Source organism: Ruditapes philippinarum, unplaced genomic scaffold (genome assembly GCF_026571515.1).
Source record: "Ruditapes philippinarum isolate M1 unplaced genomic scaffold, ASM2657151v2 ctg19479_1_1_1_1, whole genome shotgun sequence".
Classification (NCBI taxonomy): Eukaryota; Metazoa; Mollusca; class Bivalvia; order Venerida; family Veneridae; genus Ruditapes; species Ruditapes philippinarum.
Genome location: NW_026853550.1, coordinates 1 through 15028, shown reverse-complemented (window position 1 = coordinate 15028; position 15028 = coordinate 1). Strand labels below are relative to the sequence as shown.

General features: G+C 33.0%; 1 protein-coding gene across 1 annotated transcript; it reads left to right on the top strand.

Annotated features, from left to right (window-relative positions):
* Nucleotides 1-118: 118 nt before the first annotated feature.
* Nucleotides 119-14969, top strand: LOC132737171 (neurofilament heavy polypeptide-like). The gene is made up of 2 exons (XM_060724422.1): nucleotides 119-915; nucleotides 14794-14969. The coding sequence occupies exons 1-2, from the start codon at nucleotides 754-756 to the stop codon at nucleotides 14929-14931; spliced, it is 300 nt and encodes a 99-aa protein (XP_060580405.1). The 5' UTR covers nucleotides 119-753; the 3' UTR covers nucleotides 14932-14969.
* Nucleotides 14970-15028: the final 59 nt, after the last annotated feature.

The window sequence follows — 15028 nt, the reverse complement described above, 5'->3', positions numbered from 1 at the left end:
AAAGCATTTTACTGCTGTCAAGTCCTCATTACCGAGAATAGCATAGGAAAAACATCCTGTTTAATATTGATTGTTATCACAAAGTTATATTGCAGTGAATGTGTCATAAATATACACTCAAGTTGTCCGCCAAACAGGTCTCTTAGTAACAATAAATAAAATGAGATTATGGTTATTCTATGATTGATAAATGGCTCAATGTCAATTTTGGAGAGTACCAAGGGTGTTGTGTAGTCTAGACATGAATTGTTGTCAGAATTTGATGTCTAGTCAGAATTTGATATTGAGTTGCTTGTTCTTTTAAAGACAGGTTTTATCGTTGCTTATTTTTAGCTCAATTATTTGTTGTTTTTATTGTTTTTGTTATTCAAAGAAAAGAAATAGACATTGTGAGTCATGTTGAATAATTAAGATATGACCTTGACCTTTAAATGACATTTACTGTTAAGGGCAGGTGATTGACTTTTTCAAACCCTTGTTTCTCATTATAAATCAAGTCAAATGAAAGAAAAATATTTAGCTTGAATTTGCCAGAAGGTTGGTTCTTCTAACAAAGTGTGATTGGACACATCAAAAAGTGTGGTCCTCTGTTGTCAATTTTATTGAAACATTACTTTAAATCTCTTATCTCTCTGATAATCAATGAATAGTTCGAAGTTTAAATCAGGACTTGTAAATTGCTTTAAATCTTTTGCGAGGGGTTAAAGAGCTAGTAATAAGAATGTATGCGTTTATGATTTACAGATTCAAGCAATGCCTGCTGGTGTAGATAACTTAATGCTTGTAAGTCAAGAGATCAAGCAGAGAACATTCGCTACAGCAAACCAGGGTGGTGGAGGTGTCGACTCGTCTGGCAAGAAATGGAAAATCGGAGAAATGGAGTTTGAAGCTCAGATAAGGTTGATGGATAATGCTGTAAGTTTGACAACATATTTAAACTTCCGATGTTAACTTTATTTTACAGGGACAGTGGTTACTATTCGTACCATTATAAGCTGTTCCAGATCTTGTCTGAAATGATACACATACACCAACGGAGGATTTTCAAAGGGCAACTGAGGACGTCTTCTAATGGCATTTGAGGACGTCTTCTAATGGCATTTGAGGACCTTTAAATGGCAACCGAGGACTTCTTCAAATGGCATTTGAGGAATCTTCTAATAGCATTTGAGGACCTTTAAATGGCAACCGAGGACTTCTTCAAATGGCATTTGAGGACCTTTAAATGGCAACCGAGGACTTCTTCAAATGGCATTTGAGGATGTCTTCTAATGGCGTTTGAGGACCTTTAAATGGCAACGGAGGACTTCTTCTAATGGCATTTGAGGATGTCTTCTTATGGCATTTTAGCACCTTTAAATGGCAACTGAGGACTTCTACTGCCTATAAAGCATTATGAACTTATTTTCACTTCAAATTTATAGTGTGTTGATACATCTTGTTGCATAAGGGAATTTTCTAGTAAATTTATTGTAATGTTCTGCCAGTTTTCTCTGGCACAAGGCAATAATTATACCTCAAATGACCTTGCCTGTTTCAACTGCCATATACTCATCATTTTTACGATTCATAATATAACTGTATGATATTACAATATTACTCTCTTATGGGTCTGAAAATAAGCAGACATGGCAAAATACTCTGGCATGCTTCTAGAAATAGTCATGGGAAATCACCGGTCTGCATGGAATAGAAACTTGTCAAAGTTTCTTGTAATATAGACCCGCATTGCTAAAGGAAACTTGAAGAAAATCCACATTGAGAATTTCTTATTGATATTTCTAGATAAGGTTTGTTATAATGAAATACTTATCAGATCCCTCTGAGGGTGATAGTGCAAAATGTTAATCTAAAGAAGTTAATGTTTTTCTCGATTCACACCACTTTAGACATTACCTTTCTTTGGTTAATATTTTGCTCTTGTTTCTAGGAAGCATGTGATTTTATACTTTTTATTTTCATTTTTTCCTGACTAAAGGTCTCATAAATTGTGATGCATTGATGAATTGGTGAACACCTTTTTAACCCATTACTTCATATAGACGCCTTTTAGCGCCTTTTTCAACCCCCCCCCCCTTTTGTTGTCTCAAATGATGAAAAAATGCCTTATTTAGGCCCCAAACACTTGTTTTTGTTTGAGAAATGTTGTTAAAAAAAATGACCTCTTTTTCGGCGCGGCCCCCCAGCCAAAAGATACATCAGGGGGTTGCCAGAAGGGGGTTGTGCCCCCTTCTGTTTGGGGGGGGTTTGAAGGGGGGCGGAAATATCAAGTTTCAGGGTGTTTTGAAGACAACAACAAGTGCAAGATACAGATACCTAAATTTGGATTTTTCAATCAACTTCAATCAATTTTTTCTTATAGATTCTAATTTACATGGCATGAATTGTTATATATATTGCATTATATTTTGATATTTCAACCCTGCATATACATGTACCATCAAGCCCAATAAGGCCATTATTTTTTGATATTTCGGTTTACTGACCCGCCGACTCTGTATTTTGGGAAAATGAAAAAAAAAAAAAAAAAAATCTGCCCCCAAAAAAATTCTGTGTTGTCTTGAAATATGCTGCTAATAATACGACTTGTCAAAGAAACGTCGCAGTAAGTATTTAAATTAACTGTTAAACCTACCATATGCCAGACTATTTTACATACGATTTATACAGTGAGATACACAACCGGTTATCTTTACTCAAGAACTGCTAGTTGGGGAAAGTGTTTATTGGTGTATTAAGAAAGAATGTCTGTTAAATGGGTCAAGCCATTCTCACAGAATTATAATTAGGCTTTGATCATATATCATCAATGCATTTAAGGTCCAAATGCATAAAAATGTAAAAAAAAAAAACAACTACAAAAACAAACAAAAAAAAAAACACGCCAAATTATGTAAGCAATTACATTCAATGACAGAGCAAGAGAAATCTGCTGCAAGATCAGTATTTTCAGATTTAACAAAAAAAAATTAGTCTTTAAAAGCAGATTGAATACAGGTTTTCAAACAAACAAAATAAAAAAATGCACTTACTATTAATAGATTTTTATGTCATTGTATGTCAAAAATTGACCCGCTTATTATCCGATAAAAATATTTTCACAATGGGCAAGAATTGAACATGTGTAATCTTTTCTTGACAGTTTTTTTTTAGTCAGCTGAGTTTCGGCACCTTTGATGATTCAGATTACACAGCAGTGTGTAAACATCAAAGAATGACAGATTCTTTTGAAGGGCTGGCTTGCCACTTAAGCTTGTCATAAGTATTCATGTGTGTTTTTAAACAATGGCAATGTGAGCAAAAGTGTTTTTTTTGTGTATTTAGACAATCTTTGGAATAAACAATCAGCGATGTATTTAATTTCATTGCTCTAGTAAGTACTATGTATATGTATGCACCACATATATAGTTATGAAAACTTTTTTTTTTTTTTCCCGCCGCCGACCCTACCTTTTTTTGGAAAAAATCAGTAAACCAAAATATAAAAAAAAATTGGCCTAATGGTATTAATCATGCTAATATATTTTTGTTTCAAAGTTTGTTCCATAAATTTGGTATCAGATATGCATGCCATTTCTAAAGATTTCTATACATGTATACATTTTGAGGCACAGTGAGCCTTTAAGGTAGCTCGCTACTTTCCGACCGAAATTTGACAACGTCTCAGATCTTAGTGATTTCTGGTATGCAAACATATAGATATGTGAGCTTTACTTCATCAGTATTATTTTGTAAATAAACAGCGTTACTATGACGTCAAAGCGCCCTCTATCGGTGGCGGCGAAATTGCGTCTTTTTATCAGTAAACTAGTCTGTTTTTATCAATTTTCATCCGATTTCCTTCGTTTTCATTTTATAATGTTCAGTAAATGTATGTCTTTGTAATGATGTCTTTCTTTAACATTTACTTAATAGTGTCCGATTCTACGTCATTTTTCTCTACGTTCTGACGCCCATATTTGATGCAAATATGCGCGATATTTCAATGAAGATTGTGTAATAAAAAAAATTCAACACGGTGAATTTTGCTATAATTTTCCGAGCGTGTAGTGAGATAGTGAAGGAAAATATTTATGCAATAAAAATATAGGGTCAACGCGTAAGATATTTTGCTAATACTGTTTTAAAATAAAATAAAGGGTGAGTGAAACGTAATGGTTTTGGTGACGTTAATAGATGTTGGAGTTCAAAGAATAATACCAAATAACAATTTTCTTACGTCAAACATTATGATAGTAAGTATAAACAACACATGGAATTGATGTAAGGTATATTTTTTTAATTGTTGATTATTTTCTCATTGAAAGCAAGCGCTAGATGAGCACATTCAATCTGACAATGCCTTTTTAAATACTTTTCTAATTTGCAGGACACAGTCTCATACATCTTTTAATTTTAATTTTATAATTTGATGTTTGTAATGAAAGAGTGAAAAGTGTAATATTATTATATGAATTAACTAGTTTCAACGCAAAAAATAAGATTCACATATTGCTGTATGAATGAAGTAGAAGTAAGAATATTAGGTCGCCTAGCTTATACCGTTAGAATATTTTTTTTTAATGCGTTTATTTAAGGTCGCCGCCGAAAAGCCCTTATGGGCGACCGTACACTCAACTCGGGCCATTCTAGATCGTCCCGCCCGAGATTTTTTTCGTCGATTTTTTCCAGCATTATTGGTGGAGGAAGACTCTAGGTGCCACTTCGGGCATTCTTTCAGGCACGAGCTGGCACCTGGGTACAACCACCGACCTTCCGTTAGCCAGCTGGATGGCTTCCTCACATGCAAGATTTCGACCCGAGTGAGTATCGAACATACAGCGGTGAGGGACCTGTAATCTCAAGTCAGCGACCTTAACCAGTCGGCCACGGAGGCACCCGAATATATTTATTTTACGTTACATTCAGCTTTTAAACACTTTCATAAAATCACATACAGGCAGACGAGCCTCGGTGTCAAAACACATCGTAAAAATGCAATTAAAATAGATATGCATACAAATGTGCCGAAATAAGTGATAAATAAAATTCAGAAATAATATTCAAATATGTAAAAGGGACTCCACTGAGAGTTTTTGACATGATGGAACTGAAAATATTTTTTCCAGATAAATTTACCATTAATTTTGATGTAGGTTTAGACCATTAATCTTTGTGCAACATTTCAGAGCATTCGCGCACTCTGTTTTTCCAGAATAATTATTCAAAAATGACCCAAAATGAAAAATGTTTAAACGCTTTTCACCCAAATCGGGCTAACAAAAGCATAAAAATACGATTTTCAATTTATTTCAAAGTATATTTCTTAACTATCTTCGCATATATTTCTGTTTAAAGTGCCCAGCTCATTATGTAAGAAATTCAAATGTTATGTTTTTGGCTTTTCAACCTCAGTGGATTCCCTTTAAGAATATTTAAAAACAAACTGTACAAGAAACAAAATCATTTATTTTATTTTTATTTTTGCTAACCTGTTTTAAGTCTGTGCAATACATAGATTATATTATTATAATCTAATTAAAATGTCATGATAATAAGAAAATGAGCACTGATGTGACAAACTAAAACATTTGGAAGCAAAAATCATACTGAATAAATTTTTTTTTTAACATATTCTCAACTGCAGACTCGAACACCCAATATAACCATAACTCAACTCGGATTTACGTATACCTTTTTCATTACAGTATAACATAGCCGCCCTCAAAATATTATTTATTTCTAAAGAGTTCCACTACATTTTACCTCTGTAGAGCAACCACTCTAGGCAACAAATTCTCTGTAGAGGTTATACTGTATATATTAATTAAATACAAAATATAATTATTAAATAACTTGTGCAACTTTTGTTACCACTGAATACGAATAATGTATTATGTTGACGTTATCGTGTTCATTTTTTTAATACAATACAGTTTGCTTTAAAACAAAAATAAAAAACAAGAAAAGAAACAACCCCAAAACACACACCAAAAACGCGTGTTTATGATGTAAACAATATGGTGGACTTCTCCCTTATTAAGGGAGATCATAATCAGGTTTTTAACTTTGAATATTCTTCTGTTGCCACGGTGAAATCGGTAAAGTGGCATTACACTGAATTCGGAAGGCATGGATTCGAGACACGAAAATCTTGCGTATTGTACTTATAGATTATTACTATGTATAGAATGTTTCAAGGTCCACCTCGGACTCCTGTCTTTCATTTTCGAGGAGAAGTTGATACTGTGAGAAACACTGGTTCCGTTAAATTCCCTCCGCTATAATTGAAATACTGTTGAAAGCGGTGTTAAACCCAATATTAAAAAAAAATAAGAAGATATAAAACATAAAATGCATAGTTGATTATTTTCATAGGCTCTACATAGCACTGCATTATGTGCAGACAAAAATCGAGCTTCTCCCACAACCATATTCACACAAATTGAGGATCCTACATGATCGTCTTCCATACAAGGGAATCTGTATTTAATATGCAAAATTCTCTGCTTATGAACATACAAAATAAATCAACGGATCTTTCGCCTCCAATCGAGAAATGATCGCGGCTTCAGGTCGCCTCAAAGTTGCGCTAGTAAACGCATACCGCGAGTCAGCAAGTTTAAAATAAATAAGAATATCTGTAATTATGTGAAATACGTGAGAAATTAAAGCCATAGCATGAGAGCGTGATTCCTCCTTTAAATCCGAGTCTCACGCTTAGTGCAGGAATATAAATTACTAGTATTTAGCTGCCAGAGAAAATAGAATAACTGATGGCTGTAAATACATAAATTTTTATATGAGTAGAAAATTTTTGAATTAAATGTCTTTAGATTTATATAATTAAGACTACCAGTGAATCATGACTTACGTACAAATCGTTGTTACTTCCAGTTGATCATACATTTTTGAAAACGTAAATTTGATTCATTCCCTACTAACTGATATATCCAATTCAAAATTTTTACATATGATAACCTGGAAGTTTATGTTGTACCGAGATACACATAACATGATGACACTGCAACTGCACCAGCCTTTTCATTCTTTTTTCTGACAATCTTTGCATAATTTACGTTTTTATTATTTCTACTTAGGTGGCCTTTTAATTTTATCTTTCAATATTTTGAATTGTCTTTCAGTTCTCGAGGTATTTATAACCATTCGTTGCAGTTTTTCAGAGATTGATACCAACTTTTGCAGACAGTCATATCCTGATTTGTTGTACATGTACATGTATATAATTGAAGTTATTCATCGAAATGCAGGCACCTGACAGGACTTTTAAAAGAACATTTTTACGGAACATGTCTAAATACTATTGTTGTTGATGGTTTCACACGTGTTTATTCCTGTCAGTATGATATTTATTGAAAAAGTCGTGAAAATTTCCTTGAGAAAAATATTTGACGTCACCAAAATCATTACGTTTTACTCACCCTTTATTTTATATTCAAATAGTAATAGCAAAATATCTTACGCGTTGACCCTATATTTTTATTGCATAAATATTTTCTTTCATGACTTCACTACATGTTATAAAAAATTATAGCAAAATTCACCGTGTTGATTTTTTGTTATTTCAAAATATCTATTGCGATATCGTGCGATATTTGCATCATATATGGACGTCAGAACGTGGGGAAAAATAACGTAGAATCGCAGAGTATTAAGCAAATGTTCAAGAAAGACACCATTACAAAGACATACATTTACTGAACATTATAAAATAAAAATGAAGGAAATCGGATGAAAATTGATTAGAACAGACCGGTTTATTGATAAAAAAGACGCAATTTCACCGTCTCCGATAGAGGGCGCTTTGACGTCATAGTAACGCTGTTTATTTATAAGATAATGCTGCAGAAGAAAAGCTTGCATATCTACATGTTTGTATACCAAAAATAATCAAGATCTGAAATGTTGTCAAATTTCGGTCGGAAAGTAGCGAGCTACCTTAATGTTACACTCCTTCATGGGTAATTACAAAAATTAAACATAGTAAATGACTTTTCCTGGTTTAATTATCAAAAAATGCACCATTGTTGAATGTGGGATTCTCATCATAGATGCTACCATTGCATTGCATAGGGGCATGTCTAACTAAGTAAATATATTATTCAGATATACTTTAACCATATTTTTTACTAAACAAAATATATCATAAAAACAATAAATGATATAAAGAGTAATAGAATAAGATTAAAATAAATATGTCTTTATAGAATAAATTTACTGGTCAAAATTAAACAACATCAGATCAAATGTTTCATGAATTATGAATCTTTATCCGAAAATATAACGTGTCCGATTAATAGTCAATTACCATGTTATAATCATTTACTTTCTCATGGATGAAGAAAATTTAAGAAAATTGCCCAAATAACATGACTACAAAATAACTGCATGCCAATTTAGTGTTGACTGTTGTGTATCATTGCATAGTTATACGTGTGAAGATTGTCAACTTGAGCACAGTCACTACAGTATGATGTGCAGTTTCTATGTCATCTGTGAATCAATCACTCCAAAACTTACTTCCGGTTTTTTAAAATCGGCTGTTTACCATTAAAATCAATATGTTTACCATAGCAACCATGCCTCATCATTTCGAAGCTACTTCAATCTTTTCAGGAAAAACAGAGATAATGTTCTTAAAAATCTAAAATTCTTACCTAAATCGTTTAAATACAGGAGTTATTTTCACTGCAAACAATTACCAATATCAGACACCGTCGTATGAAGGGATTAAAGCTTCTTTTTTTCAAAAATAAATGTTAATCTGGTAGAAAAACTTGTTTACTATCCGAGGAAAGTTACTGCGCATGTGTTAAATTACTTAAACGGTGTCTTATTTTATTTGTGCATGATGACATAGTATTCTAGAAGAAAATAGCGGCGTACAACCGAAACATTCCGAATTCACAAAATGGCGATTTAAAAAGGAGAAAAGAAGTGTGTATGTGCCCCGCCCCAGTGGGTCATTGATTTTCCCTATATGCATATGGGAATTTTTCAAAAAATGTGCAATTTTTTACTGATTTTTTATAAGACTGTCACAGGCATTCTTCTTTTACTTTTTCATGTTTAAAATCATGTACTGACTTTCAATGATAATTCAAAGTACTAGGGGGACCTCCCAGATATGTTCATTTATAGGACCGGTGACTTAATTACAGGGATGTGAAACGTGTAATTCCTTCCTGTCACAGACAGTTTTTGTGCTCTATTTTGGTAAAAAATGTTTATTTTTTACTTGTTTTATTTGTATATTTATTATTCATTAGTATATATTATACAGAGTAGTTTTTTTTTAAAATTTCATTAAAAGAAATAAATTTGGAACTTCCTAAAATAAGAATTCCAATAAATGTATATTATATTGTCCTGATTTTTTAATTTTATGTTCACTTACTTCATTTGTCGAACTGAATTTTTCATTTACATAATAAAATATAAAATAACCTAGAATTATATAAATAATTTTATTTCCATTATTGAACAAGTATTGAGAAAACTAGATAAAACTGTCATGTGACAGGAAGGACTGTACTGTTACAGGAAGGAACGTCACGTGACAGGAAGGAAAGATGAAATAATGATAGACAGCATTTTTATTTCTTTTTATTGTAGAATGAAATAATAACTTTTATTAAACCAATTAACTTGAACAAAACTCAAGCATTGATGGCTTACACCTCATACATCTTCTAACAGTACTGTGACATTTTAAATGTCTGTTCAAAAGGCATACATGAACAATGCATTACTCTTACGCAGAATGAAAAGTTCTGCAGCTGTAAATATAACCCAATGGACATGCTAGTGACAGTATAGTGTATAGCAACAAACTCTTTAATAAGTGTGAAGAAACTGTACATTATTTTGGTGGCATGTAAGAAAACATTCTTTAAACTTGCATATTTTATTAGCTTGGCTTTACAAACTACTTTGAAGGAAAAAATATTATTTCAGCTACGCCTTTAATTATTAATCCCCTTCCACGTAGCAGAAAGAGGATTATAGGAATGGCGTCTGTCAGTCTGTCTGTCCATCCGTAACACTTTCATGTCAGCACCATAACTTTTAAGCCACTGAAAATTTCTTGAAATAACCTGGCACAAGTAGTAACCATAAAGAGACGATATGGAGAGCGCAAAAATTAAGTTGCTACCCCCAAGGTCAAGGTCACACTTAAAGGTCAAATGTTAAAATGTCTTCATTTCATAATAAAAATCTACATTTCGTGTCCGCTCCATAACTTTTTAACTGCTTTAATTCTTTAAAACAACTTGAGACGATGTGCATTATGCAATGATTGGGTTGCTACCCCCAAGGTCAAGGTCACACTTAAAGGTCAAATGTTAAAAAGTCTTCATTTCATAATAAAAAGTCTACATTTCGTATCCGCTCCATATACTTAACATAACTTGTCACAACTGATCCCAATTATAAGACAACATGCAGAGCGCAATAATGGCTTGCTACCCAAAAGGTCAAGGTCACACTTAAAGGTCAAATGTATAAAAGTCTACATTTCATATCCCCCTCCACAACTTTTAAACCTCTGTTGTTTTTTTTTAATAGCTTGGCACAAGTGATCACCATTATGAGACAATGTGCAGAGCGCAATAATTTGGTTGCTTTCCCCAAGGTCAAGGTCACATTTAAAGGTCAAGTGTTAAAAGACGTACAATTGTATCCGCTCCATAACCTTAAAACCGCTGCAATGTTTTTAAGATAATTAACTTGGCAGAAATGATTACCATTATGACACCATTGGCAGAGCACAATAATCAAGTCACAACCCTGAAGGTCAGGGTCACAATCAAAGGTCCAATGTAAAAAGCATCTATTTTTCATGTCCGCTCTATAACTTATAGACAATTCAAGGGTTGTGAAATTACTTGGCACAAATGATCACAACCATGACACAATCTGCAGAGTTCAACATCCAGGTTGCTACCCCAAGGTCAAGGTTGTATGCTCTCCATAACTTTTCTTTTACTTTATGGAAGATTTTAAATAACATGGCAAAAAAAATCACCATCATGAATCTATGTGCTTATGATATGCATGGCATAACATTAAGGTCGTGGCTGGTAAAAGGTCAAGAAGTTCACATCATGTTCACTGTGGAAGGGAATTTAGCTGTCCTTCAGACTGCCTTGTATTTAATTGGTTTTACTGTCTTAAAAACCTTTTAAAGGTATCCACTTTGAACTTACAACTCTTGTTCAATATCAAAAGGAGGATCCATTTCAAAAAGGCAGGTAACCAAAATATTCTTTCTACAAAGTTGTTTAACTTAATTGGAGTAATAGCTCATTATCAAAAAATGAATCTATTTTGAAGAGGTGTGTAACCTTAAAATACTTGACTAAAATTATTGCTCTTATTTAACTTTCAAAACTGTGGTTTGTGTTCATTTCACAAAACAATATCACTGATATCCACTTAAAACTTGGTATACTTGTTTATAATGCAAAGAGGGATCCATTTCAAAACAGTAGGTTTACCAAATGCACAAACTTTTACTCAATTCTATTTAACTGAATCTAAATTTGCCATCCAAAAATCTTCAAAAAAACTTCACTTTCGCTCACATCAATTACTTGCCCAGGGTAGGGTTTTCCATGATACCTAACAGCACAGATGTGTTGAGCAATAACAAAGTATTTTCTGTAAAAACTGTTTTGCTTGAGTTCGTGTCTGAAGAGGTTGGAATAGAGGGCTCTACTGCATCATCAGAATCAGGTGGAGCAATGGGTATCAAGGGTGCAAAATGATTCGGTACCCAGTTCTTGTCAAGCATATCACTCCTTGTACTGAGTCCACATGATATGAACTGTGGTCTGTGAAGATTGAAGTCTAGGCTGGGTACGATCATCGGATGTAGATGCTGCCTTACAATGGGGTTTCCCAGTTCTGGATAAACAGAGTATAAGGGAAGATGCCCTTTTCTGTGAATCAGCGTCCCTTCTCTGTCTGTATCAACGTGCATGCTCTGCAGCCAATGCCATTTTATACCTAAAACAAGGAATAATGTGTGTGTGAAAATGAAAAGAATCTGTCAGCTAATAAGGGAATTAAAACAATGTTAAAAGTTTTTGGGTGACCTTTTGAACATCTTTACTTTAAAGGTTAAGGTCATTAGTAGGTGAAGGTCATATGTACTGAGTTTTACTGAGGTCATGTCTTAAGAAATATACAATGCTATTTTTTTTTAGGAGTTTTTGCAAATTTATGCTATCCAAAAAAAGCTCATTTGGAGGTCAAGTAATGAGAAAATAATAAACTAAGTTGAACTTTTGAGACAGACAGACAGACCTACAGACCAGGATGGGACAAAAACAATAATTCTCCAAATACTCCATCAGGGCATAATAAAATGTTAGCGATAACAATATTGAAAACCATTGCAACTCTGGTTAATCAATAAGAATCTATATGTAATTTTTTAAAGATAATGTAGTACTTTAATCATAAATGGGGGCAATTACATATATATTTAATAAAACAAAACATTGTAGTCAGTTCAAAAGCAGGCGAATGGTGTTGCTCTGGGTTGTGTACTGGTAATATGTATGTTTTTGTTACAAAATCACTGGGCTTTAGATATATTTTAAAATAAAACATTATTTAACAATATTTAACATAATTTTATTTCATTTTTCTTTCCTGTCACAGAAACATTCTTTCCTGTCACAAAATTTCAATGTGACAGAATGGAATGTGACAGTATGGAAAATAAATGATTAAAAACAATAAAAATAATAACTGGTCCCTTTTCAAGTTCATGTGGAGGGAAAAATTTAAAATGCACATCATGTACCAAAACATGGTAAATAGAAGAAAGGTTTTATGACTAGTTATGCCTCCAAAAAGACAGTGACAGGAAGGAAATTTAAGATGTACTCACCTTGTCCGTCAGCAATTATTTTCATGGAAAAATCATCTATGCGCCAACAATGACTGTTCTTGATGCACCGTTTTGTTTTTGAAAAGGGAGACTACTTCTGTACACATAAATCAGGAAGTTAGAGGGACTAATAATTGTTTATGGAAAAACAATTCTCTGTTGTGACAGGATGGAAATCAAATATGGGACAAATTTGGAATTTAAAAAAAATATGATAATATACAAATAAGGTTGTCTTTTATTTAAAAGAAATCTTGTTTTGTCTATGAATTACTTAGAAAATATAAATGTTCTTCTATTTTTATATATTTAAGTGCTAACAGTTTCAGTACAATGTTATTTTTTTAAATTGTGACACCTTTAATTTTACTATACAAGAAATATTTTTAATCAATAATATCCGGACAGCATTATCTGTTATATCAGAAGAATCTGTGTAAATTATTAATGATATATTAGATGAATACACAGTAAAAGAAAAATGCATATTTATAATAAATTATGTAAAATAATTATGAAAATAGCTGTGGGACAAGAATTTGCACATTTTTTGAAAAATGCCCATATAGTAAAAACTTAAAAAAAATTCTTTTAAAGAACCCGAAGAGCTAGAGATTAGATATTTGGCATGAAATATGTTCTAATGGATGTCTACCAAGTTTCTTCTAATAAAAGCCCTGGGGTCAAAATTGGCCCCGCCCCTGGGGGTCATTGATTTTCTCTATATGCATATAGTCAAAACTTAAAAAAAATTCTTTTAAAGAACCCGAATAGCTAGAGATTAGATATTTGGCATGAAATATGTTCTAATGGATGTCTACCAAGTTTGTTCAAGTAAAAGCCCTGGGGTCAAAATTGGCCCCGCCCCTGGGGGTCATTGATTTTCCCTATATGCATATAGTAAAAACTTAAAAAATCTTCTTTTAAAGAACCAAAAGAGTTAGAGCTAAGATATTTAGCATTAAACATGTTCTAATAAGTGTCTACCAAGTTTGTTCAAATAAAAGCCCTGGGGTCAAAGTTGACCCTGCCTTTGGGGGTCATTGATTTTCCCTATATGCATATAGTAAAAACTTAAAAAATCTTCTTTTAAAGAACTCAAAGAGCTATGGCTAAGATATTTAGCATCAAACATGTTTTAATAGGTGTCTACCAAGTTTGTTCAAATAAAAGCCCTGGGGTCAAAATTGGCACCGCCCCGGGGGTCATTGATTTTCTTTGTATGTGTATAGCAAAAACTTAAAATCTTCTTTGAAAAAACCCAAATAGCTAGGGTTTAGATATTAAGCATGAAACATCTTCTAGTAAGTGTCTACAAAGTTTGTTCAAATAAAAGCCTTGGGGTCAAAACTGGCCCGGCCCCAGGGGTGTCATTGTTTTTAACTATATGTGTGTAGTAAAAACTTTAAAAAAATCTTCTTTTAAAAAGCCCAATGAGCTAGAGCTTAGATGTTTAGCATGAAACATCTTCTTATGGGTGTCTACCAAATTTGTGCAAATAAAACCCTTGGGTTAAATTGGCCCTGCAACGTTGGGGGGGGGGGGGTGGGGGGGGGCCTATATACAGGTGAGCGACCTCAGGGCCATCATGGCCCTCTTGTTGATTTTGGGGTCACAATTTCACCCTAACTTAAAAAATGACCAAGTGGTACCGTAAATTCTAGCTCATCTTTTTTATGTCTTTAGTCAAATTTTCATTTGTTATTTTGATACTTGATTATAAAATATGGTAAAAAAATTGTTTTAAAGTAAAAAAAAAAACAAAAAAAAAAAAAAACCATCTTGTTCTCATTTGTTGAAATATTTTAGGTCTTGCATGGAGCACATACTATTATTCTACAAAATTTACTTACATAACATTGAAATTTCACGTCAAGTTTTTGTTTTAGAATGTTGCCACAAAATCAGTGAAGAAGGTGAAGACACCAGTTAAATCACCTGCAAAGGCAAAAACACCAGCAAAATCTCCAGCTAAGGCAAAAACACCAGTCAAATCTCCAGCTAAAGCAAAAACACCAGCAAATTGAAAAGACACCAGCAAGGACTACAAGGTATTAAGCTTAGTCTATTTTCTTATTTTAGTATTCATTTTATAAGCTTTGCAGCTTTTGTTTTAAATACAAA